Genomic DNA, 27474 nt, shown 5'->3' with positions numbered 1-27474 from the left:
TTTAATAAAAGTTATACAGCCATCAACACATCCTGTTAGGATTCAGTCTGAAGGATTCATGATTCAGTCTGTTTCTGAGTGACTCAGGTTTTCGTCGTCTTTGGTGTCAGAGGTCGGCTATAAACAGATGACCGCCACCCTGACATGATCTACTTTCCTTCAGCGCTGAGAAAACGGGGTTAGATGAGGTACATATTGTGTCATGGTCTCATCAGGAGGCAGATCCTGCAGAAAAAGCCTTGTGTTGGTTTCACACTGCAGCTCACAATCATCGGCTGTTCTGCACTGACGATTTAATTCTAAATCATTTTCTTAAGATGATATTTGCTGATACAGCACTATATGATGGGTAAATTTCACCGTTTTTTACAGTTTAAAAAGTAAATAGCTATCTAGATAGAATAGGAGCAGAGTGTTGATATACGTTGTTGGGGGTCTGCATCCTGCAGCCCCACAGACGTCCTTTGGCTCCTTTGATTTATTAAAGATTAACTGCTACTGCTCACTATTTAATTTTTTCTACTTTTCTTTATCCCCTTTGGTAAAATAAAAAAAGCACTGCAGCCCTACAGACTAAAACCAGCTACTGATGCACACATTGGTCATTAGTTCCAGGGTTTGGATGGTGGTGGAGCTTTGGTACAAACCTGATCTAACCAGAGCGACAGCGACACCTTGTGGTTTAGTAATATAATTACACGATCCTGCTTCTGCAAAAATATTTTTTGAATGACTAAGCATAACTTTTATCTGCATGTTGCTCTTTTTCTAAGCTTCTCACCTGTTGCTCTAAATGTGTCTGAGTGTGTTTGAGTCTTTGCTTTTTCTTTAGGGAAACTCACCTTGAATAATGAGTATAATCTTTCATGTTGGATGGAGATCCCTTCGTTTATCACACTGGGATGTTTCTTTAATCCCAAAATGGACATCCATAAATTTACTATTTTTTGGGGTCAAAATAAAATGTTCTGTTTTTTCTACTAGATCCGCTCCCTTTTTCCAAAACTCTAGTTTCTCTAGTTTTGGATTTCCTGAAACCTGACCACAGTTTCAGGGGTGTGAAGTAACAAAGTACAAATACTCTGTTACTTAAGGAGGAATGTTGTCTATACTTTACTGGAGTGATTATTTTTAGACAACTTTTAACTTCTATTCCTTACATTTTAAAAATAGACTTGTTAGTTTTGTTTCATTTAAGCTTATGATCATTGTGGCTGTTGGTGTTTAAATAAATAAAAACCATCAAAAATAATTAGTTTCATCCAGACAATTTTTTGTAGTTGGACTCGGTGCTGCCCCAACTTGTTGTTCATCACAAACCAAAATAAAATGATTTTTCAAGATGATGCAAAGTTAAACGTGACACTGATACCATTAGTTATAAAACTAAGAAAATAAAGTCTAAGGAAGTTATCATCGTTCCTTTAATAGGGTAGAGCAGTAAAGCTTCTGTCCTCAACATTTTTTCTGCAATACTTTTACTTTTATACTTTAAGTAGTTTTAAAAATGGTACTTTTAAACTTTTACTGGAGTAAAAAGCTGAAGTTGATTCTCTAACTTCTATTAAAGTGTTTTTAAACAGTAGGCTTTATTCTACTGGAGTAATAAACATGAATACTTTAGGCACCTCTGCTCATTGGATCTTGAAGGTGAACCAGCTGAAGGTTTAACTGCAGGAACGCTGTAGATCCAGCCTGAGAAGGTCGGTGATGCTCTGTCAGTTTTTAAAGATTTTTAATTTGCTGATTAAAGGATAAAGTTTTGATCCAAAACATAAATAATGTTCTATTTTTAATGGGTAAATGTAAATGTTCCAGAGATGCTCCAGTACTGAAGGTTTCGCCACCAGCACAGAAAATCTGATCCAGAAGCTTTATGAACTTCTACACTTTTCCATCTTTAAGTGGCAAACTTGTAGTAACTTTTTAAAATTCATATGAATTCAGACTGGAATAATAGAGGAAGTCTGCATTATGGAAAAACAGACACATCGTTTGAGAATTCAGCAAACTGGAAGAAATGGACAAATTTCAAGACAAGAGACAGCGACAAAAAAATAAAGAACTAGATCAACTAGTTGGGACAAAGGTGAATAGAGAAATAGCTCCCAAGCAAAGGTTTTATGTTATGTTGAATGTGAAGTGTTCATGTACACTGTGTAAACAACTGTGAAAAATACTAATAAACAGTTAAATGTAAAAAAATAAATTAATCACATGAATTTGTGTTTAGATTTGCCCCAGGATTCATTTTTAAACAATCATCTGTGCATTGAAGAAAAGAAAACTTTGAATTCCTTTATTTTTATTGAGCAACAATATCCTGAAGTATACAATCAAACTCAAGGTTGTGTAAAGATAACAAAGGAAGTTGGTCTGATTAAATCTAGATTTGAACTTTGCATTGAGAAACCATTTTATCAGGGATGGATCCTCACAGGAGTGGTGGTCTGCTGCGCCACAGATACTCAATACGCAAAGGCTCAATGAATGGCTCCATCTGGGACCAAACAGCTAAACAGATTAGCTCTGAGTTAGTAATGCAGTCTAAGGATGGAAAACACAGCAGGTTTTCGTAGTGTAATTCCCAGCAGCAGTTTTGGTGGTTTTGCCCAGAAAACAGACCAGATCAAACATGGAAGGACACAGAATAGTAGAACAAAATGTTTAGCAAGCATCAGTAGATTGTTCCTTTCTGGAAAGAGAGAGGAGTGAATGCCGAGGTTTTCTTCTATAGAGAGGAATAAACAGAATACAAAGAAAAGGTCAGCAAGAAGTCTAAATAATTCATAAATCAGTACCTATCTTTATAGAGCATGATTAAGAAATCAGTTTCCAAAGTATTCCAAAAATGTCTGAAAAGTCTGAAGATATTTCTCTTCCCACCAAGGAAGCTTTTTCAATCCAAAATGTCAGAAATAGCGTTGAGTTTAAGGCTTTATAGAGTGGACCACAACAAAGGCTCTTTTTGTATAGAAAACATGCAAATTGAAACAGACAAACTGGTCCACCCCTTTGGAATGGGGGTCGTTTGGCTTCTTTGTTAGCCTGCCAGGCCCGGTACCTGCCTATGTCTCTGAAAGGGGGGTTGTCAAAGGGAATTGTTGGCCTGGCTGAATAGCCGAGGTCTTCTGTTCCTCTGTAAAGGGTTTGGGGTTATGATGATAGCAGGAAGGAATCAACTCAATTGCTGCATTGCAGGTTTTTGAAAGCTGAAATCTGAGTCCAACTCCTCTGTTTAAGGTTGTTTTTTCTTTCTTAACATAGATGGCTTCCTTCACGCTCCTCTCAAACCACCTATTGTCTTTATCCAGAATGTGAAAATTCTGGTCCTCAAAAGAATGTCCTTTGTGCAAAAGGTGTAGATGTACCGCAGAGTCTGGTCCAGAGGAGGGCGCTCTTCTGTGTTTGGTCATCCGTCTGTGGAGAGGTTGTTTGGTTTCTCCAATATAAAGATCAGAGCATTCCTCACTGCACTGAACTGCAGACAACACTCCATTCATAATAGGTCTGGGGGTTTTATCCTTAGGATGCACTAGTCTCTGTTTCCAAAGTACTGTACATAGCTGGAATCAGACACAGAGTACATTTATATAGCACAGAACCTATAACAATTATACATTTCTAGAATCGTATAAGCACAAAAAATACATTCATGTCAAAAGATTATGTAAGACAACCAAAGTTGACATAAGTCACCAAGGTAGATTTGTTCAGTGTACCAGAGTACCTTTCAAAGTATATATTGATATATATCATCAAAATCGCAGCAATGTTGATCTGATATTTATCTGCTAAAACTTAGCTTCTGCATTTTAGACTCACTGTGAAGGTCTTAGGAGTGTAGTTAGCAGCAGGAAATAGCTCATTATGGTAGCATTTAAAACACGATTCATGCATTGATTATTCTAAGGAGATAAAAACTTGGTTAATTAGATCTAGAAATTGAAGGCGATATAAGTGAATTCAGTTAAAGACTATCTGTTTACCAAACTTAAAGTCGTTGTTTAAAAAAAAATGTGATGACAGTTAAACAAATTAAGAGTAATAGGAAAATCGAGGAGGAAAATTGGTCCCTATGTCCTCCAGCAGTCTAAACCTATAGCAGCATAACTATAGAGATAGCTCAGGATAACCTGAGCCACTCTAACTATAAGCTTTATCAAAAAGGAACGTTTTAAAAGTAGACAGGGTGTCTGCCTCACAGACTAAAACTGGTAGCTGGATCCAGATATCAGGTTCCAGCCTGATAACTAAAAATCTGCCTCCTATTCTTGAAATTCTTGGAACCAATAAACCGCCACTCTGGGAGTAAAGATTTCTGTTAAATCATAAATGATAACAATTTAATTTTTCATACAGCTCAATGTTTTTCAAGGATTTATTGAGAAAAATGTTAGCTTACTATCTAAATATCAGAAATTACTTTGTCATTCTAACCTGAGTCATCTGATAGCTTTCTTCCTGACAGAGCATGAATATTTAGAGGTTTTCTCTGTGCTGGCTCTGTGTGGTGGTCATAATGTCTGAAGCCATCTGAAAACCAAATTAGCAGGTAGTGGAATTCTACCATCACAGACCCACCACACTGGTCAACATCCGGGAAACTAACATTGAAGTTGTGGGTTGTTGTAAGTCCCAGGGTGTTCACCTGACCAATAAACTGGAGAAATATGACTATAGCTTTTGAAAAGGAAGGCTCTGATGGCTTTAGCTGCTATTATGGTGTAGTTTGTTGGAACAGCACCTTATTTACCACAAAGACGAGGATTTTAGATAAGCACATCAGGAAGGCCAGAAGACTGTGAAAAAATAATATAACATCACTGCTGGACTATGCCTCTCCCATGCAGGAAGGTTCTCCTTGAGTAAAGCACTATGACTGATTCTTCCTCTTAGCTGCTGGTTGACTTTATAACCATCACTGCTGCCTACGGGCTCAAGTTATTTTACACCTCTGTGTGTTTCCTGGACTGTGCCGCCTGTGGAGCTGATTTACAGTTGCCTTTTGTATCTCTCCCTCTGTCTCCTTGAACCCCAGTCGGCCTCAGCAGATGGCCGCCCACACTGAGCCTGGTTCTGCTGGAGGTTTCTTCCAGTTAAAAGGGAGTTTTTCCTCTCCACTGTCGCTACAAGCATGCTTACTGTGTATTGCCTTCGAGTTAAATGCTTTTCCTTAGATAGAAAACTTTGAATCAATCTGACTGGATGATCTGGTGAACTGTAAAGTGCCTTTAGATGACGTATGTTGTGAATTGTTGCTATAGAAATAAACTGAATTAAATTGTTTTTAACTGCATTTTTCCCCTTTTATTAAATTGTCTGTTGTTGATGCACACCTCATACCCTCCTGCCAAACTGCATATTTTATTTGATCTATGTTTTTTTCTAATTATTCAGAGGTTTGGATTCAGATACCATCTTCTCCCTCGTTGTAGATGATTAATCTAATTATTTCCACGTATATTCTTTATATTGTATTTAGTGGAAAAGCCCTTTATGGAGTGGGAAGGCAGGAACAAGTGGAAAGCCTTTTTTTTCTAATGGTATATTTAAAGCCCACTCCAAGAGCACGCATGCGCTGTTCAGTTCCTACTTTTTTCATAGAGATCGTCATCTTTTTTTAATCATTTATCAAAACATCTCTACGTCGTATTCCTGAATATAAAGCAACAAAAAACGGAAGCTACAAACTTATTTTTCAAAATAAAGCTCGCGGCTCTGTAACTTTGAACAGTTAGGATGGTATAATTATTTATCAGCTTGTCTATAGATATCCTTATGGTTTAATAATCACGTATTTCTTCAATTTAAATATTGTTAAAGAAGAATTTTTGTTTTTTATTTTGTTAGGAGGCTTTTATTGTGAAAGCGGAGCGGAAGCTGTGTGTTTGGTTGCTAGCTTCACTAGCTCAGCTCCATAGTTTGTAGCTGTCAGTCAGCTGGGTGAGGATGCTGACCGCCTGAAAGCCGAACCGAACCAAAACTGGACCCCTGCGGTAAGTGGAGGAACCAACCCTCCCTCCCTGTCAGCTGGGTTTATCCGAACCGAAGCTTTAGCTGAGCGGCTCTGGCAGCCTGTCAGGCTGTCGGTAGTTCCAGACATCAGCTCTTCTTTGCCTCTCTTATTTTTACCTGTAAGGTTTTCTAACGGTAACATGTTGTTCCGGTGTTTGCTTTAGATGAAAGGATTAATTATTAATCAATAGTTTCTCCACCCATCGCAGGTGTGCAGCCATTAAAGCCAGGCAGTCCATGCAGAGGGAAGGCTACAGATCAGGTGTAGTAAAGCCTCAATCCTCCTCTGCTTAGAGGCTAAGCTGTTAGGATGGAGAGGTGGGCGGGGCTACCAGGTAGCGCCAGCCTAGAGACGTCATCAAAGTTTAGATCTTCTACTGGTGACTGAAATGATGAAAAACATTTGAATTCAGAGCTGCTGACTTCCTGCTTTAGCTTCACATGTTGGCTGTGAATGTTCTGTTCCTCTGTGGGAGCCTGTGATGCACTGATGACCTGACAAAGTAACTGGGCTATATATATATATATATATATATATATATATATATATATATATATATATATATATATATATATATATATATATATATATATATATATATATATATATATATATATATATATATAATTTCTTGTACAGAGGACTTAGGATAAAAGTTACATGATTATTTTTTTATAGAATAGAGACACCATATATTACAGATCAAAAACTATTTTTATGTTTTGGAGATCAGTGATTGGCCGATACTTTAAACTGATCTTAAGCACCAACCATATCTACCTCTGTAAACTAATCTGCCCCAATCCAGGCTCTAAACATTTCATTTCTACTTGTGAAGCTTTATTTTGTGCAGTTAAAACAGATATATGTATCATTTCACAGCTATTGTTCTTTTTATATCAATAGAATAGGATTGAAGCATTAAAGATATTGTTTGTGCTCCTATTACATCTGTTAAAGGATCAAAGATAAAAAAGAAAATCAGCATTTCAGGCTTTGTAATGATCAGTCAGAAAGCTGTAATCAGTGCAGCCCTGATCTAGTGATCCTGTCTCATTTTTACAGAAGCTCAAAATACAACATTTTTAAATCATTGTTGAAATAAAAGTATGAAGATGAAAATAAGAAATAGATCAATGATGGTTTCTGTTCCAGATGTTCATAAAGAATTCATTTTAGTTATCTTTAGGACCGGGTCCAGAACCAGTTCTATAGGGGCTCCAGCCCCTACTGGCCCCCTATAGAACCACCCATGGGTCTGTCTTTCAGTGTGTAGTCCTGTTTCTCTCCTATGGGCTGAGCTTTTACTGTGACTAACTGGATGTTCTCTTCTTCATCCTTTGACACTAAAACGGTCTCAGAGCTCTGCTGATTAGCTGCTTCTCTCCCAGATAGAGCTCCTGTGGAGCTAGTTTAATGTAATATAGAAATAATTTATAGATCACAGCTTCTATGTTCCTTTTCTATGTCTCCTTGAAGCCCAGTCTGCCTCAGCAGACAGCTGCTCACAGCCTGGTTCTGGTTCTGCTGAACGTTTCTTCCAGTTAAAACTGATTTTTTTGCCTGGCTGCTCAGTGAGAGGGTTTGTCTGCTGACCCTAAAGCTCCTCCTGGAGGAGTCCTGCAAAGCCCAATGAGTGAACTGTTTAATTGTTCCAGTAAAGAGCCTTTAGATGGCATCTGTGTGAATTTGCTCATAGAAATAAACTGAATAGAAAATAAAATGTATTTTTGACCTGATCTGTGTAGAAATGTGCCGTATTCAGGCTCCATCTGTATCTATATTGGATAATTTCCCTCCAGAGCTCAAGCTTGTCAGTCTGAGGACACAGATAGATGATCAGGTCGTCCATGCTGATCTGTTTTAGGATTAGGTGAAGATATTTCATTAAGTGAAGTAATTAAAATGATTTGGTCCAGCTGTTCACATCCATCTATCAGGTTTATGAGGTAAACCTTCCCCAGCTGCCTCCCCAGTTAGCAGCAGAGACTGGCCCAGCTTTTCCATCTGAACCGGGTCGGTAACTGTTAGCGCTCTGATCCTGTGTGTTTGGTTTTTAATGGGGTGTTTTATCTCCATTTCAGGTTAACTTCTACTAACAGACTGGATACCAGGGATCATGGTGACCAAGAAAGTCAGGACGGAGTACATGAAGAAGTTCAGGGATCCCAAATGGGAGACGTTCTCTAAATGCTACGAGGACTCTCTGAAGTACCGCCTGACCCGCCGGCTGATGGAGCATTCCCATAAGCCCTGGTTCTGGGAGGGCTGGGAGAGCGCGTCCGACTCCAGCGGCCGGTCCACGCCCAGACCCAGCAGGAACCGAGTGGCCCCTCTGTCTCTGCCGCCGGCCCCCTGCTCAGAGGTCAGACACAGGCTGATGGAGGGGAAGACCGGTCCTGGAGTGAAGCCGGAGGGAGAACCAGCAGAACCTCCTGCTGTAGATGCAGCAGCTCCAGCAGGTTAGGAAGCTCTGACACAAACTGGGTTATCTCTGTTACCAAGACAACCAACCAGTTTGGTTTAAAGTGTTCCAGTCTCTGCTGATCCTCCTGAGTGGTTTTAGGTCGCCTTGTTTAAAGCTCTAATCCAGAGATCTATGAAATCAAAAGAAACATTTTATCCTGAGTCTAAATAGAAAATGCTGATATCCAAGGATCTTTGAATAAAACACGTCTTATTCTCACAGTGAGGATCTGCTGCAGGAAATATTCCCCCATTTTATACAACAACAGTAATTATTGTAATTTTAGGTTTTATAATGAGGAAAAAAATGAAATGTTACATAAAGATTAAGTTTTTTTTCTATAGGATTTTATTTGTACAAAATGATGAATAAAAAAAAACGAAGTTTTCAACCTAATGAAAAGAAAAATTTATTTAAAACCATCCTTCTGTTCATGTCTTTCTGCTGGTAAAATCCACTCAAGATGTTCTTTGATAAAACCTCTGAAGTTTCTGGTGTTTTTTAATTCTATTCAGTTTATTTCTATAGATGACACGTGTCATCTCAAGGCACTTTCCAATTCACCAGACCATCCAGTCACATTGATTCAAAGTTTTGTATCTAAGGAAAACCAGCTGATTGCATCGACTCATTGACTCTCAGCAATCCCTCACACTAAGCATGCTTGTAGCGACAGTGGAGAGGAAAAATTCCCTTTGAACAGGAAGAAACCTCCAGCAGAACCAGGCTCAGTGTGAGCGGCCATCTGCTGAGGCCGACTGGGGTTCAAGGAGACAGAAGCAGACATAGAAAAAGAAGCATAGACACCCAGCCTGTCAACCAGCTCCACAGGCGGCCCCGTCCAGGAAACACACAGCCAGGCAGACGAGCTCTGAGCCAGCTCCCATGTCAGAGGATGAAGAGAGCACATCCAGTTAGTCACAGTCAGAGAAACAGGACTACACTGAAAAACAGGCCGATCTCCAACATCTATAATCAAAGGTGTGGATGGCAGCAGCACAGCTGATGTTTCTCTCCAGGATGGAGTCACAGCCAAACATTAACAGACCAGATGAAGCTACTATGAGAAAAAGCAGAGAGAGCAGAACGTTAGAGATTGAACTAATAGATTCTGCAGAGTGGGAGAATAGAGATAGAATGATGAAAAAGGGGCTGCCTATATATAATAAATAATAATAATAATTTCAATAAACAAGCATTTCATTTTTTAGCCTCCATCTATTCTACAGCAGAGGCTCCCAGGCTGCAGATAAATAAAGGAATTGCCTTAGAGATCAGAGGGATGTATCCTGTCTCCATGGTAACCATTGGCATTTGTCTTCCACCAATGTACTGGTGGAACTGGATGCCCCCCCACCCGGTTCTTGGCCTACATCATATCAGCTGTAGTACACACAGTTATGTTGCCATGGAGACGCAGCTTGTGTTCATCCTCCTCCCCGTCTGTGTTCCTCAGATTCAGCTGCTGTAGAGAATGATGTAAAGTGGCCCCTGGCAGCTTCAGGGGCCGTCCCTGCAGACATTAGCGGGCCCTCAGATGACACAGACGACAGGCCTGACGGTTCAGAGTCGTCCGACGAGAAGCCGGTGAAGCCAGCGCCACGGAGACGGCACCGCTGCCGCGCCCCTCGCTCTGTGCCGGCGCGGCGGGACAGCTCCCTGGACAACAATCCGACCACGATCCAAAAACCACCGAGGGCCAAGAGCCAACCTGCCATCAGCAGCAAGGGCCACCGCAGACCGTCCTCCAGGATGGACTGGACCCAGAGACACCCAGAGGTAACCGGCTGTTATCAGAACCAGCAGGATGAAAAGGGAAACAGATTTTAAAATCCTTTTTCTGGGTCTGAATGACCCTGAAGCAGAGCTTTTATTTCTCTTCCTTTCCTTCATCTACATGAAACCCAGAAGCAGAACCGCTAGAGAACCAGAACTTTTACTCGAGTTAGAGATGCTCTGCTCTAACATGGTTTCACTAAAGTTAGAGAGAAGCTGCTCCTGATGAACTAAAACATCTGATTTAATGTTTGAAATCATTTAAACAAACTAAATGACATGATTAGAAAATGTATTCTGGAAGAAAAAAAAACAGTTTTTAGCTTGTAAGCCCATCCTTACAGGAAGTGATGCGTTATAGAGGGAAAGACAAAGAGCCTCCAGCTATAATGCTTCATTCAGACCGAAAGCAGCAGAAGCAGCAGGTTTACATGCAAAGTCAATGGTTGCAAAAGGTCCTGCAGTGCATCTAGAGCAGCAGGGGCATCATGAGCTTCTGAGCATCTGAACCCTGCAATGAGCTTTACAAGCAGCAGCATCAGCTGAGGTTGGAATAATTGTAACTTGCTGGATGCGCCGCATCAACCAATCAGAGAAGCTGATCTGGGAGCTGGCAGGGAGACAGACACAGCACTGCTGATGCAGAGCGCTATGATCACTCTGAAATAGTTTATTAAAGCCTACATTCACTTAATATGCAGCAAAATATGTTCGATTTTATCATCCCGGTGCTGCAGTTTGGATTAGGTACATGTAAAACACCTTCCAGCTGCTGTGAAAAGTAGTGGAAAACCACAAAGAGGCGACCGGGCCAGAGGCTGCTGTTGAAAGGGATTCCCAGTGACAGAGCACCGCCGGTATGTGGGGGTCTGAGCGGCTCCCACAGAGGAATAATATTTGAAGGCAGGATGGTAATCTGGATGAACTGACTGCATAGATGAAGTTTTCAGGTGGAATTTCTCACTTAAAAACATATTTAAACTACTTTATTCCCACTGATCACAGCAAATATAGCTGCTATTGTTCCAGGTAAATAAAGGATAGAGTAGCTCCACCCAGCGCGCATCAGACCCACTTTCTGACCGCACAGCTGTACAGAAATAAAGCAGCAGGCGCGTTTTTGCTGCTTCTGCTGCTTCTAGTCTGAACGTAGCATCAGATCTACTGTCTGTAGCTCTACCTGATCTCTGAGGAGCTCAGATTATTCATGAGGGGCAAAGGAACCAGAAACGATTGATTCTCTGACAGAATATCACTGAAGGGCAGAGATGGGAAGTAACGAAGTACAAATACTTCGTTACTGTACTCAAGTAGATTTTTCTGATATTTTTACTTTACTTTACTACTAATTTTTATGGCGACTTTTTACTTCTACTCCTTACATTTTTACACAAATATCTGTACTTTCTACTCCTTACATTTTTTAAAATTGTCTCGTTACTTTAGTTTTGAATCATTTCAATGGAGTTACCGTTATTATTTTTCACGTCATCAATACCAAATTCAATCTAATTGGATGGGAATCTACGTTGCATTTGACGCACCACTACAAGATGAATCGACAGATTCGGCGGTATTCATTCGCGGCAAATCATTGCAGCTTGGTGGCGGTGGCGTTAGCATAGTAGCATGGATGACAAGATGATTGAAAATGAACACAACGGAGATCTAGTCCTATAGGCAGACATCCATTTAAAATGTAGGCAACGGCATGAAAAAAGTGGTTTCTACTTTTACTTTTATACTTTAAGTAAATTTACAAGCCTGTACTTTGTTACTTTTACTTGAGTAAAGAAGTTTAATCAGTACTTCCACTTTTACCAGAGTATTTTTTAACACAAGCATCTGTACTTTTACTCAAGTACGGAAAGTGAGTACTTTTGCCATCTCTGCTGAAGGGAAAGTAAAGAGTACCAATAGTACGGCTTTACCCTAGTAAATGTAACTACTTAGTTAGGCTGTGTGGTTTTAAAGGATGTGAAAAAGAAGCAGTTAAAACTTTTTATATTTGTTCTTATTCCGCTTTAGTTTGTTTATATTTTACTAACATTAGAGGTAGTTTGTTTTATTCTGTGATATCTTTCTGCTCAACGTGGATGAAGGTTTTATCTCTGCTCTGTCATTAGACACCCAGCCTGTAAATAATAAAACACACGGTGTGGTTTTCATCAGGCAGCCTTCTGTCTGCTCCCCTTTAGACCAACGCCACCGGCGTTCAGGACCAGCCTGACCGGAGCGGCTCCAACCTGGACCGCCGGCGGGCCCGCTCCGCCGACCTGGAGAAGACACGGCGCTCTCAGCTGACCATGGCCGCCGCCGACGACCGCTGGACGACAGAATACATGCGCTGCTTCTCTGCCCGCCTCAGGTAGAGGCCCCTCCCCCACAGAGTTTCCTCATCAACCAGAGGAGCCTGATGAGGACGAGGGGGGAAGTTAGCAGGAGAGCTTTAAACTGGTCAGGAACACCCCCTACCCCACCCCAGAGAGAAGCAGAATTTAAATGCCAATCTAGGAGAAGCGATCTATGAAGGCAGCTAAAGATTAGGGTGATGGGAAAGAGGCTTTTCCCTGTGGACAAATCATCCAAACCAAGGTTCCATTTATTCAGATATTCGATTTCTATTCAAATGAAAATAATCTGATTGGTTATTTCTGATCAGCATGAATCCTCTGAGGTCATTTCTGTTTCATTTCCTTTCAGGAGGCTGGTTCAAAGGAAATATTCTGAGTTAAATCTAGCAGATCAGTTCCAGATGATCGGTTTCAGATTAATGAGCAGATTATACATGAGATCAGCTTAGATTTAAAGAATAAAAACACTAATCTCTGCTGGGTCAACATCACTTAGAGACCAATTTAGTTAGGAAAATTTAAATTTCACTTATTTCATAAATTGATTTTTACAAAGGGGTATTAGGGCCAGACTAGAGATTTTTTTATTTTTTTAAATTTTGAGAATACAGTTGTAATATTACGAGAATAAAGCCGTAATACTTCAAGAATGAAGTCATCATATCACAACCCGTTTCAGAAAGAAATCTTTGAGCTCCGCCCAGCAGATGACGGCCGACCAGCTCCACCAATCAGCAACTTTGATAGTCCACTTTGACATCCTGCCCAGTTTGATGCTGCTGCTAAAAGATTTCCTTATTTATGTAACCAGAGCCAAAGTATAACTTCAAGAGTTGTCATAAAATGTAACTTTATTCTTGTAATTTTAGGACTGTATTCTAATAATTGTACGACTTTTTTTCTCGTATAATTTTGGGACTTTATTCTCTTAATATTACGACTTTATTCTTGTAATTTTATGACTATTCTCATTGCGACTATTCTCGTAATTTTATGGTTTTATTCTTAAAATAGAAATAAAAAATCTCTAGCCTGGCCCTAATACTCCGTCGTAGATTCATGCTATTTACTCACAGTTTTATACTCAGTCAGTTTAACCTGCAAGGCCACACAAGGCCAGAGTGAGGGTTTTTGTAGCCAGAACAGGGCTGATTCCAGTGTTTTTTTTATCTTTCTCCATCAGATAAATCCTGTAAACACTCAGACACTGACAGATGTGTTGATCTCTGGATGAATTCATCTTTAGCTGCTGCAGCAGATTCTCCCCATGATTTGAGTCGACGTGTTCAGGTCAGATTTTTCAGCATGGCCGTCCTGCTGAATGCCAGCAGTGAGTCAGCAGATCCACTTCAGTCTTGTTTTTCTATCGACCATCTTTTAACTCGGTTTTTCAACCAAAACACATTTTCAGTTCAAATCCCAGCAGAGAGGAGGAGCCTCTGAGGTCATGGAGGGAATGTTGGCCTATTATCCATTCAAAGAAGACGTTTAGTGCAGGGAAAGTTGAATTAGATGCGAAGCAGAAACCAGACTTTGAAAAACGTAACAAAAAAAAGGTTTTTAGATTAAATGTTTCTAACATTTTTATTTATGTATTTTTGTTTTACGATTTTATATTTTCAGTTTCCTTTTTGATCAAGTTTTCATCGTTTTATTGTTTTATCTCGTCCCACCAGGAGAGAATCTATAAGATGTTATTTTAAAATAATGTAAATCATAAAACTTAGTAAAAAAAAAGACATTTGGAAAAAATATTTGAAAATATGCACTTTTAAAAAAATTATTATTTTGTTAAAATGTTTTTCAAAAATCCATTTCTGGTTTTCATTTAATTCTAATTTCCATTTACTAAAGTTGTTTTTTTTTGCATCAATAATTAACCAACATTCCCTCCATAGGGGCTCCACACCTGCTCACTCTGAGGCTGAATTCCAGACCAGCCCCTAAACACTAACCCTGAGCACCAACCCTCCATCTGTGCATTTCCACGGAGGGTCTGCCGCATTAAAGGCCATCCCAAACCATATAGTGCAGGGGTGGCCTATTCCAGTTTCTGAGGGCCGATATCCTGCAACTTTTAGATTTCCCTTTGGTTCAACACACTTGAATCAAGTAATGAGATAATTGAGAGGACTCTGGATGAACTGACTGCATTCTGAGGATTTAACGTATCCATTTGAATCAGGTGTGTTGGACCAAGGGTGAATCTAAAAGTAGCAGGATACCAGCCCTCAGGAACTGGAATTACCCACCCCTGATGTAGTGGGTAGGGCCAGTGAACCGTTTAGCCCTTAAAGTCGTAGGGAAGCGGCTGTTCCAACCGTTGCATTTCTGAATTCTCCCGAGTGGTGCCCAACTTCACATGAATGTATAAAGTGAATGTGATTGGTCGATTATCAAGGGGGCGTGATTGTTCTGGCGGAAGCTTCACAAGCAAATTTGATTGTGGCCAGTTTCTCTTTGATTGTGGACAGTGTGTCGGAAGCATCTTGCTAACCAGTTAGCAACTTAGTGCTAGCAGGTTCCCAATAGTAAATTCCATTGGGACCAAGTAGCACTAAATTGGTGACTTAGAAACGACGCTGTCAAGGAACGCTATGGACAGAGGAAACATGCAAGAGGAGGAGAGTTTAGTGTCGGAGGTCGTGGATGAGTCTCCTCTATCATCCATTTTTTATTTAGAGGAGGAAAGCGGGGACGAAGATGTTGTGGAAGAGGACGCCAGGGCGGCAGAAGCTTGGTTTGGTGTAGAAGGCTTCCAGCCGTACATGTTTGAGCCCTTGCCTCGCAACGCTGCCAGTTCTGTTAGCTCTACGCCTGCTGAAGACACAGACGTCCATCCCCGCTAACACTGGGACGCAACTCAATGGGAAAGGAAAGGATTCTGATTTCAACCGTTGCGTATATTAGCTGCGACATATGAATCAAGATGCTATGACTGAAAAAATGTGATTGACAGATGACCGTTGATATATGATTGGCCGAATTTAGGTGTTCAGGCTGATGGATAACTAACTGGCCTGCAGAAGACAACAAGAAAAAAAAACAGATTTTAAGACACGATTTCTTGTTTTTAAATAGAAATTTTCTAACTTTTGGGGCGTGCATTCAAATGTAAGTTCCGCTGGTTTGCTGCATCTTCGCCTTTGAATAAAAAAATCACAAGTTAGGAAAATTAAAAAAGACGTCATTTCTTCCTAAATAGTAAAAGTTTGATGTTATGTTAACCTTCACCACAGAGCTACAGCCACTCACATGAGGCGTCACTGTTGCCATAGCAACAACTACTTTTCTCTTTTCCTTGGAGGGAAGAAGCCGTCCCATTCAGGTGTGTACCCCCCACATCCGATGCAGACGCCTTCTACTGCTCAGTTTGGGACTTTGTGGGTGACACTTGATAGTTAAGGGTTAGTGGTTAGGGAGCAGTTTGGGATTCGGCGTCAGAGCTCCTCGCTCTCTGTGTCACATCATATCTATTCCCCAGACAAACAGATTGGTGGATTACTAGATCCTGCTGCAGGCAGATCAGACGAATTCATCTGAAGGTTTATTCTCCTTTAAAATCAGAGGAGGAACTGATCTCTGTCCTCAGGATATCGACTCACTTTAGTTTATTACTTTTCATAAAGTGTTAGAAAATGAAACAATTTTTAAAAGCATTAAACAAACAGATTGTTTTCTTATATTAAACCAGAGCTATATAATTAGATCTAGAGTTACAGAGAATCTTAGCACCAGATAATGTTTGCTAACAGTGACTCAGCATAACCCTGCTAACTTCTCCGCCTCAGAGGCAGCAGCATAAGTTCAACCATGTTGCATCAGAGGATCTCTGGGAGCTGCAGGCTGAAGCTCACAGAAACACACCTGAGGGGAAGAGACGGGATCTCTGGATGTTCTAGATCTACCTGGATGAGTCCAGACCGCCTCTGAAGGACACTGCAGCTTTTAAGCAGACTTTAAGGAAGCGCTACTATTACCTTCTGAATGTGCAGGATTTTGTTTCTCACTCTGCTCTACTTTAAATAAGCTTTTATTTAAAAAAAAAACGTAACTATTTATTTCACTTCTTTCCTTTAACTGCGAAATCTCATCTAAAAAGAAGTAAAACAAATATTTAAAAAGCATATTTCCACTTAATTTAAGCAGCTAAATCAGATGATCTACCAGTGGAATGAATGTTTCTGACCTTAAAATAAGATAATTAGAATTAAAACAGTATAACATATATTTTTTTTCTTAATTAAATTATAGATTGACATCTTTGGCAGATTTTCTTACCAGGAAAATACTTTGATTTGAAAGCAGCTCTCCTACATGTAATTTTTTGCAGTGTTACTATCCTCACTTTAAGGCAGCTGAGCTTTTCCACTTCTTAGGACCAAATGAGAATATTTTTGATACGCGGCCGTGTATTTTAGAAATAAGGATTTTAGAGAACAGTGATGCTGCACTGGAAAAAAATCAAAATCTAGATAAGTCATTTTTTCTTAAAATAAGTGCATTTGTTCTTGAATTGCGGAGGTAAAAGAGACATTTTGCCAATGGAACAAACAATTTACATTTAAAATAAAACACAATTACATTGTCTTATTTCAAGTACATATTATTTAAGTATCTTATTTAACAGTAAAAATACTCCTTTGGCAAAATATCTCATTTACCTACTCAAATTAAGGGTAAATACATTTAATTCAATAAACTAGATCGTTTTTCCAGTGTGAGGGCTATAAAGTATTTCACTCTTAGAGAACAGAGCTTTATTTATGATGCAGTGGTAAAGTCACAGCACTGAGGGACGAGGCCGTGGGGGGGATGTTAACCTGGATGGAGCTCCGTCACTCTGAGGGCTAATTTCTACAATCATCTGAAAGCGTCTCCGTTTACTCTGAATGTTAGGAACCTGCTTGACTTTCTGAATGTTTTCCATCCCTGTGGAGGAGCCTCTGCTTCACGCTGAGCTCCAGTCTTTCAGGAAGTGTCTTATTTCTCTCTCTGTCTGGGAACCAACTTCTCTGTCTTTAATCATCATCTTTGCTATTGTTGATGTGAAATTATTTAATTGATTTATCATTAATATTGTTTAACTTTGACCCAGAGAAGCAGGTTTGATGATGAGCTGATGTTTGACGCTGCAGGACCAGCATCCTGTAAGTATTCACACCCCTTCAGCTCACTGCGCTCCACAGTCCTAGTGAGGCTCTATGCTTTCATCTCCCGGAGAAAATAAACCACATGATGCTGCCAGCAGAGGTGACAAAAGTATGAATTTAAAAATCCTGATGTTTAAAAACAGTTCTATAGAAATTAGAGGATCAACTTCAGCTTTTTACTCCAGTAAAAGTGTAATAGTACAATTTTTGAAACTACTTAAAGTATAAAAGTAAAAGTAATGGAGGAAAAGATGTTCTGGCCAGAAACTTTACTGCTGTACTCCATTAAAGGAACATTTTTCTACAGCTCTGGATGATAACTTCCTTAGACTTCATTTTCTTAGTTCGATAAGTAATTGTAAAAGTGTCACATTTAATTTTGCATCATCTGGAAAAATTATTTATTTTGTGGTGAGCAACAAGTTGGGGCAGCACCGAGTTCAACCACAAGGAATGGATGTCTGGATGAAACAAATTATTTTGATGGTTTTGATCTCTTTAAAATATCAACAGACCATGAGCTGAAAATGAGCTTAAATTGAAAAAAAAAAAACAAAAAAAAACGGAGCATTTTTAAAATGTAAGGAGTAGAAGTAAAAAGGTGTCTAAAGAATCATTACTCCAGTAAAGTATAGATAGCTGAAATTTCTTTTTAAGTAACAAAGTATTAGTACTTTGTTACTGACACCTGCGGCTGCCAACGCCGTGTTTCAGCTGCTGATGCATAGATCAGGGCTGGGTGAGGTCTCTGCTTTAATCCTCTCCCTGGCTGCTCTGCTGGGTTCCTGGTTCTCTGTGAACCTCTGACACCAGAAACAGAACATCTGCTGTTTATACTGAGCAGAAATGACCCCCAGGAGGAGCCTGGTTCCTAATGATCAGGGGTCCTTCTAAATGATCTGCATATTTACTCCTTTAAGACAGATGTAATGGGATTACAGTTAATCCTTAGTGAATCAATCCTATTTTATAGAAAATAAATCAATGTCCAAAAACTTAGCGGCAGGAGATGATGCTCTGAAATATAAATGAATCGTTCGGCAGCAGAGAAAACGTTTGATTCCAAATCTCTGCAGATGTAGAGACCAGATTAACGTCAAAGTATCAGTTAATGACTAAAATGATTAAATCAGAGCCAGTCCATCAGCTGCTGATTATCAGACGACTTTGAATGCAGCCTGTTGTGGTGAATCTGACTTTTAGAGGTATCAGAGTAAAGGGGGTTTATTAGCTTTCCTTCTGCTTCAGTCAGGCTCTACTTTGTGTAGCTCTAGCCCATAAACGCTCATCACAGCTCAGGATCAGCGTGAGAGAAAGTTGGAGGGGTGTGAATATTTTAGCGTCCTCACAGCAGCAGCTTCAGCCTGGAAGTGAGTCTGTATGTTCAGCCAATCACAGGCCGAGCTGCTGCAGACTGAGCGACTCTAAACTGTAACCATGGTAACGGTGGTGAGACCAGCTTTACATCCAGCAGATGCTTCCAGTCTGTACTGGAAACACAGACATGTCTCCTTTAAAAAGTAAAGTGTTGCTGTGAAGAATCAGATGTGTTTGGTTTGTATGTGGAAACTGTAAGAATTAAATAAAGTTTTTGTCACACGTTGAGTTTTTCTCTCTATCCTCTGATCTGGGATCTATTGGTCCAGTTTTTATTTGCACGGATGCTGTGGCTCCAGGCTGATCTCCAGCAGGTTGGCGTGGGAAGCTCCCAGCAGCTCTGCTTCGATGATGTCATCGAGCTGTAATCCAATCAGGTCAGGGGACAGAAATAGACGCAGCTCAGCAGGAAAAACGAAGACACAATAAAAGTCTGTAAATCTTTTTATTTACAGCAGAAAAAAAAAAAATGAACATCTCATAGTCCAAAAAACTGAACAGGTTAAAAAATAAAAAAACTTAAAATCCCTTAAAAAATTAGAAAGGATCATTTTAAATAACTCTAGATCATGAAGGAAGGCCAGCAGCCAGGATGCTGCCCAGCAGCGTTCGGTCCTTCAGAGCGTTCTCCACGTCCTTCTCCTCGATCTTCAGGAACACCTACAGGAACACAGAGCAGAACCGCCGTTAAAGGAAGGAACATCGGAGGCACAGTGATGTCACTTCCTGTTTCTATTACAGATGAAGACAAGCAGAGTTCTGGTAGAGGTTCAGCCAGACCTCAGATCTGCTACAATGAACCGGGTCAAGATGTGCGGTGTTGGCTGTCCTAAAAGGCGCTCGATGATGTCATCGCTTAATTGGCATACTTAATGTCTACAGGAGATTCTGGATAAGTCCAAATTTATTTTTTTCTTTTTGTCTTTCAAAGCAGCGCAGATAGGATAATTCAATTCAGTTTATTTCTATAGCGCCATTTCACAGCACATCATCTCAAGGCACTTAACAGTTCATCAGATCATCCAGTCAGATTGATTCAATGTTTTCTATCTAAGGCATGAGTCTTCAACGTTTTCCAGGCCAAGGTCCCCTAAACTGATGGTGATGGAGCGGGGACCCCCTAATTATATATACTGTATCAAACTTCTCCTATAGTCACTCTATTGCTGATGGAGTAATGTAACGAAAGTAATTTCTCCCTGGGATTATTAAAGTAGTTCTGATTCCTGGTTGATGGGACAGGTGTTGTGAATAAAACGGTGCCCAGCTTGAAAGAGCTCCTGTGTGTCTCTGAATGTGAGCATTGATGACTGAAAGACATCTTCTGCCTCCATTGATCTGTTTACTGCAGTGGGTTGAATTAATTTAATGTGGATTTAAAGACATTTCAATTAATCTAAAAAATCTCAGGGAGAATATAAAAAAAAAAATAAACCAAAACTTTCATGACCCCATGCAGTACCTCCGCCACCCCCTGTTGAAGACCTCTGATCTCAGGAAAACCAGCTGATTGCATCGACTCATTGACTCTTCAGCAATCCCTCACACTAAGCATGCTTGTAGCGACAGTGGAGAGGACAAACTCCCTTTTAACAGAAAGAAACCTCCAGCAGAACCAGGCTCAGTGTGAGCGGTCATCTGCTGAGGCCGACTAGGGTTCAAGGAGACAGAAGCAGACATAGAAAAAGAAGCATAGATACAAGGCAAGGAGTCACAGCCAACAGGGATACCATTTAATTCCATAATGCATACTAGTAAAAAACATCAGAAGAAAGCCACATTGCAAAGACACGGAAACTAGAGGAGCAGAAGAGAGACGGAGGCTGTAGAATGAAAATGCTGTTATTTTATACGAGACAACAGAGTCAGTGAAAAACTATTTTCATTTGTTGCAGTCTAGGGCGGGATTAGCAGCAGCTGGTGAGGTTCTCGGTCATCCAGGTCAGTCATTCCAAAAAAGTAAAACAACACCACTAGGCTTTGTTTCTAAATTTGAAGAGGTTTGACACTGATTTTGAACAGTATTTTTTGATGCAAGGCCTTTCAGAATCTATATCGCAGGGGTATTATTTTTAAGTGAATGAGGTTTAATAGGAACAGGTGGAGTGAAACTTTTCTACTTCTGTTATTTGCTGTTGTTTCTCAATATTACAGCTTTCATTGATTTATTTTAAATTTGAAACATTGTCTAGCCTGTAAAAAAAAATTACAGGCTAAAAAAAAAAGCTGATCCACCCTTTAGGTTCAGGAGGACCTTCAACATCTGGAGCTATGTCATGTTATCTATATGAACCGAGTCTATGTTCCACTAACGATCAGAACAAAGACCAGATTCCTTAATGAGTTCAAAGCAGCCAAAGTACACTTCCTGTTTCAGGATGCAGTTCTAACGGGCCCTGTGGACCTGTGTGTTGTTCTGTACCTTAGTGAGACGGGCCTCCTTGTTCTTCTTCAAAGCGAAGATTCCTCGACTCTCCAGCAGCTCGCAGAGCGCCAAACACTCCCCCTGCCCGACCGCAGACACCTGCCTCTGGGAGCACAGCCGGCTGTAGACCTCATGGAGCTGCAAGAACAACCCAGTTATTGATAGATGTATTGAAGCGGATCAGTTGTTCTAGATCTACGTGGGTCAGATAGATCCCAGCAGGTTAGACTGTACCAACAAGTAAATTGGAAAACAAAACAAGAAAAATACGCAAAACTAGAGGAGTTTGGAAAATCTTCCCGACTTTTTGTTTAAATGCAGAGGTTAGATGAGGCCCCGCCCCCTTACCTTTCCCAGGTGGACCTCTCGGCTCTTCCCGCTGCGGATCACCAGCAGGAGGCAGCAGACCAGCAGCTTCTGCTGCAGAGGGAAGCTCTCTCCTTCCGCGCCGCTCTGAGACGCCATGCGGTCGCCGTACACCTCCGACAGAACCCTGACCACCTGGGGGAGACCCACTGCAGACAGAACGGACAGTCAGAACCAATGGTTGCTATGGTAACCCTGTAGAGCTCAGCGGGCCATACCTTTAGCTTCCCCGCTCTGATTGGACGTCTTCTGGCGTTCAGCTGCCTCTGCAGCCTCCACTGCTCTCCTGGGGGAAGAAGAGACGCTCCGGTCAGGCCCGGTAACGGATGACGGACCGGAGAGGCAAACGGGTCAGAACCTTTACCTGCAGATGTCCAAAGCCTTCCTGGCGTCTCCGGAAACGGCCGATACCTTCCTGGCACAGAACTGGACGGCGGACGAGTCCAACATCCCCTCGGCTGAAGCCTTCAGACACAAAGCAGAACTTTGATCAGACGAGCCCGGCCAGAACCGCCGGTGCCAGCAGAACCGCACCCACCTTTAAGAGTCTGTCCTGGATGATGGTGGCCAGCTCCTGGCGGCTGTAGGGGGGGAAATGCAGCAGCAGGGGGCGACAGTGAGGCTGGGCCTGCAGTCTGGGCAGGATGCGGTCCGTCAGGTCCAAGGCGTTGGCGATACCTTCAGAAGGACACGCGGTCAGACTGTTTTCACCCCCCCACACCTGTCATGCTGCGGGCCCAACACTTACCGATGAGACAGAGGCGGGACCGCGGCAGGTAGGGCCATTCAAAGATGGTGTAGAGGACGTCCTGAGCCTTGCTGTCCAGCTGGTCCATTTCATCCAGAACCAGGAGTCTGAACAGGAAAAAAAAAAGATTTAAACATCAACCGAACATTAAACAGACCTAAAAACAGAGAGTTCAGTCAGAGCAGCAGCTTTACTCACACAGTGGGCCCCGGGGCCGTCAGGAACCTCTGCAGGCCACTCTGTCCACCGCTGGTCTTCAGCTGCTGGGCCAGCAGACGGAAAATGGCGTGAGAGCTCCGTAGGGTCATACAGTTCACCACCAGGGTCTTCACCGCCGCCAGCTCAGCCTGGAGGAAGAGGAGGAGACGATGAAGAGACGTTAAGCTGCTGTAGGAACCAGATCTGCTCTGGTCCTGCTTCATGTCAGTGACGTTACGCTACATGATGGGCTGAACGCTGCCACATGATGTGAAACATTGTGGTTGCCCAGGCAACCATAATAACATCTAATCACTGATGGAGTTTTACCTGAATAATAAGAAAAAAAAAAAAATTGTGTTTATGGTGAACAAAGTACCATGATATGAAGAACTGCGTAGCGCTGTGGCTAGCTGTGCTCAGTAGTAACAGCTTAGCCTCTTTTAGCTCGCTCAGTTAGCCATATTAAACCAGGCATACAATGTGGAATTTTTCCAATAGTTGCACACAGCTGCAGCTCACACTGTACTACTAAACCGCAGGTTTAGTAGTACAGTGTGAGCTGCAGCTGTGAGTCCACAGCTCACACTGTACGTCTAAAAACCAGGCGGGACTCAGCTCCGCAGTGAGGTGGCGCTGCTCTGACTCGTCTATCCTGAAGCCAAACAAGTAGAAGAGGAATATGAAGCTCTCTAGAGTGAACGTGCTGCCTTGGCAATTTGTGCAATTTGGTGCTGAAAGCCCTAAAAAGAAAAGGAGACGACGTATTTAGACAAAGACATGGCTGAGCAAACGTGGCTGCTACGGTCTGTCAATTTTACAGAAAGAAATCTATTTCTCATTGCACCCCCGCCATGCTTCTATGATTACATCAGAGAGGAAGAAGAATCCTTGTTTGCCAACAGATTTTCATTCGACGGTTGTGGGCAAATCACCCAAACATGTTTGATGTTCTCCCGACTTTACGATTCCTGATAGAGAGGTGGTCGTGAGGCTGATCGCCCCTCGTTACTCGCCGTTAACTACACAATGCACCATCAGGCTGAAAGTCTGCCCGGTCGAAAAATTCTTCCACGACTGGAAAGTCGCCCTGAAAAGGGCTAAAAAAAAAAAAAAAAAAAATTGTATAGTGTACGCCAGACTTTAAGCTACACTAGGTTTACATTTGTCTTAAGATGTCCCATTTGCCCCCCCCTGTCCTCAGATTCTAATAAAAAGAATAAAATTAAGCAGAGACTTTTTGCCTTTGCTAATTTTTTCTTGTTAAAGCTCAGTCTGTCTTAGAATGCAGTGCTTTCCTTCAAGACTGACAATGATTGTTTTCTACTTTCAGCTACTTCGGATCGCGAATAAATTGTAAAGTAGCAAATGTGGGTACTAATATGTTGAGAATCCAAAAGAGGTCAGTAGAGGAGGCAGTGGATCCACCTTAGGAACTAATCTACATTCATATGGAGGTTAAACCTGCTGCCTGAGGTCCTATTTCAATAAAAAAATATGTTCATCTTATGACTCCACTGTTTTTCAAAGCCCTTTTAACTTTTTTTTGCCTCCACTAGGCGTCCCCTGCTCATGAACAGACCTTCATCTCCTGCAGGATGCAGTTCAGGCAGGCGGTCTTGCCGGTCCCCGGGGCCCCTGAGATGTAGAGGCTGGCGGGGACGTTCTGCAGCACCTTGTCCTGCAGGAAGGAGCGGATGGACGCCTGCTCCTCCTCCCTGGACAGGAGGCGCTCCGGCATGGCGGTGTGGAGGGCCTGCTTTACGCTTTGAAACCTGGACTCTGAGGGGGGGGGGGGGGGGGGGGGGACATGAGATCAGAGACCATCGACACATCCTGATCATTCATGGGGGAAAAGGAGCTGCAGGTCTTACTGTCTGCAAACAGGCGGACGGCGGGGGGCTTCTTCTCTGGGTTGTTAAGGACGGGGCTGCCTGGAGGCGTTTCCTGTCTGTGAGGAGAGCGCCGCTGACAGGGAGGGGTCAGCTTCAGGGGACCAGAGGACGCCGGCTTGTTCTCATCGAAGCCCAGTTTCCGTGGCGATGCCAGACTGGACCTGTTGAGCTTCGGGGGGGAACACGGCACGTTGCAGCCGTTATCGTCTCCTTCAGAGGGAAACAAGAAACAGCTGAAACTAAACGAGGTCACAAAGCGGAGGATTCATCTGAAGAGGCGACCTGATGGTCCCCGTCTGGGTCCGTGTCTCACCTGTGCGCTTCCGAGGACTCAGAGGGAGTCTGGCCTGCTGGTTGGGGGAGCATGGCGGCGTTGGTGGGGGGTTCTGAGCTGCAGGTCTTCGTGGAAACAGAGATGGGGGAGAGGGAAGGCGGCTCTGGGTGGCAGCGCCGCGTACCGGCGACAGGGGGGACGGTCTGTCGGTCCGCCTCGGAGAAATCGGGGGCTTGGCCTCCGTTGCATTAGAGGATTGGAGCGTCTTAGAGGACCTGCGGCGCGGGAACGGGATGGTGGGCTGAACCGGGGCCTGAGAGCGGGTCCTGGGCATTTCTGCTTCTCTGTTAGAACAAAAACACAGAAGGTTAACGGATCCATCATCCTAACAGCCGACCACGCTGAACCTGCAGCCAATCAGGATGCTGCAGGACGTTCAGCTGCTCCTTCTGTCCACAATAGTAGGTTCTCTGCCTGAGAAGGCAGGAGGGACCACCAGGGGCCCAACCAGCAACCAATCATTTACTGCTTTATAGCAGATTTATTAAAGGCTATTTTATGTAAACTTTTTTTTTTTTTTTATGACTGTAAACCAGTAAGGATTAGGGGTGTGCAAAATAATCGTCATATCGATGCATCGCAATTCTAATTCTTGTGATCTACTGCATCGATTCTTGATGGCAAAAATCGATTCTTAATAAAAAAAAATTAACAAATAAAATACATTAATGGTTGGCGCACATCAGCCAAATCAAGTGGAATACAACTTCCAGTCCAGCAGATGTCGCTGCAAATGTGTTGACGCCCGCTGCTTTGTGTCACAAGCATGTCCGGCCGCGGGATACTGAGATGAGTCATTCGTGAACAAAACATGGAGGTGCCTGAGAAAATTCGCCCGGCTCCATATCATTTCAAGTCAGATGCTTGGATGCATTTTGGCTTTAAAAACAAAGAAGGTAAACACGAAATTGATATGACGCACATAATTTGCAAAAGGGGAAATGTTATACATTTGAATGTTTTCATTTCATTGGTTTAAAGGACCACTGAGGCCATTTAAATGGCACTGATTATCCTTATTTTGTTATTTTAAGTTTGATGAATCCTAAGATCTTTTTGTCAGTGTGTCCACGCCAGTAATCGTAATATTTCTGTCCAGTATTTGTTTTCATGGCAACACCTCCAAAAGTCGTTTCAATAAATACAGCTATGTATGAATTCAGTTGCTTTCAGTTCTGTATCAATTAAAGACACGATCCAGATCATACCCAGCCAGTCAGCCACTGGTAAGGGCTGGATCTTTTTCTTACAGTGTTCAGTGAAAATATCGCGATGCATCGCAATATTTCAAGTATCGTGATGCATTGTGATAGAATCGCATCGTGGCATGTGAATCATGATTCGAATCGAATCATGACTTCTTTGCCAATACCCACCCCTAGTAAGGATGCTGAGCAGGTAAACAATGAACCATCTCCTCCCACTGATGATTACAATCCAACACAAAGAAAGCTTTAATCAATCATTGCAGCATAGAGCTGGAAAAGAGCCCTGATTAAAAATAAAGTAAACACAATAAGAAATATGAAATAAAAGTTAGTGGGATTAATATTGCATGAAATGTTGTGGCCAAATGCTTTGATTTAATTTCACACTTATAGAAATAATTGAGGCCCTAGCTGCTCTCAGATCAGCTTTTAGCTCAAACTTCTGATCAGTGAACCTGAGTAAAACTGAAATGATCCTGGATTAGGATTAAAATCCCTCTCTACTGATAAACAGATGAGTTTTATTTCATGATTCCCTTTCATCTAGTCAGAGGGTTCAGATGCTACCAGCAGATAAAACGCTTCAGTCCAGCTTTGCTTTGCTTCATCTTAAACTCTGGAGCCAGTTTAGACAAAATTGGTGAAATAATAAAATGTTTCAGAAGTTAAATAAACACATTATGTGTGAAACAAAGGAGCAGTTCAAACGCGGCTTTAATAAATAAAAGTTTGTAGAGGCCTGGATTATGGCGCCAAACAGCAGCAGCTCTGTCTGGTTCCCGGAGATCAAACCTCCCTCTCCGCTGCGATACTCACAGGACAGCCGGCGGTGATCAACCTGGAGGCGGTCAGAATGAAGCAGCTCCTCTGGTTCTGGTTCTGGGTCTTGTGAATCCGTCTCCTCCTCAGAACCTTCTCTGTCGAACTGACTCCAAACTTGCGCCAAATCTTCCCTCTAATCAGCTGTAAGTCTCATCGACGCTCTCTGATTGGTCACCGCGTCAGCTTCCGGGATGCTCATTGGCTGGAGCGTTAGAGGCGGATGTTGCGACACTTCCGCTTTGCTGACGCAGTTTGGTGGCGGGAGTTTGATTTTGGCGGATTCCTGCACAGGTGTTGTCCTTTTAATGCGTCTTTAAACAACAACAATACGG

General features: G+C 42.0%; 2 protein-coding genes across 2 annotated transcripts; one reads left to right on the top strand and one right to left on the bottom strand.

Moving 5' to 3' along the window:
* Nucleotides 1-5894: 5894 nt before the first annotated feature.
* On the top strand, nucleotides 5895-13312 carry ccsapa (centriole, cilia and spindle-associated protein a). Its single transcript, XM_038304857.1, has 4 exons — nucleotides 5895-5999; nucleotides 8104-8481; nucleotides 9949-10265; nucleotides 12461-13312. The coding sequence occupies exons 2-4, from the start codon at nucleotides 8139-8141 to the stop codon at nucleotides 12632-12634; spliced, it is 834 nt and encodes a 277-aa protein (XP_038160785.1). The 5' UTR covers nucleotides 5895-5999; nucleotides 8104-8138; the 3' UTR covers nucleotides 12635-13312.
* Nucleotides 13313-19572: 6260 nt separating this feature from the next.
* Nucleotides 19573-27226, bottom strand: cdc6 (cell division cycle 6 homolog (S. cerevisiae)). Its single transcript, XM_038304841.1, has 12 exons — nucleotides 27137-27226; nucleotides 25092-25396; nucleotides 24758-24988; nucleotides 24466-24665; nucleotides 22884-23032; nucleotides 22686-22792; nucleotides 22476-22615; nucleotides 22302-22402; nucleotides 22156-22223; nucleotides 21920-22086; nucleotides 21569-21709; nucleotides 19573-19806 (listed from the first exon to the last, which is right to left on the bottom strand). The coding sequence occupies exons 2-12, from the start codon at nucleotides 25384-25386 to the stop codon at nucleotides 19714-19716; spliced, it is 1692 nt and encodes a 563-aa protein (XP_038160769.1). The 5' UTR covers nucleotides 25387-25396; nucleotides 27137-27226; the 3' UTR covers nucleotides 19573-19713.
* Nucleotides 27227-27474: the final 248 nt, after the last annotated feature.

Source organism: Cyprinodon tularosa, unplaced genomic scaffold (genome assembly GCF_016077235.1).
Source record: "Cyprinodon tularosa strain WSP-4 unplaced genomic scaffold, ASM1607723v1 ctg544, whole genome shotgun sequence".
NCBI lineage: Eukaryota > Metazoa > Chordata > Actinopteri > Cyprinodontiformes > Cyprinodontidae > Cyprinodon > Cyprinodon tularosa.
Note: the sequence above shows the minus strand (reverse complement) of the source record. Positions and strands in the feature narration are given on the sequence as shown.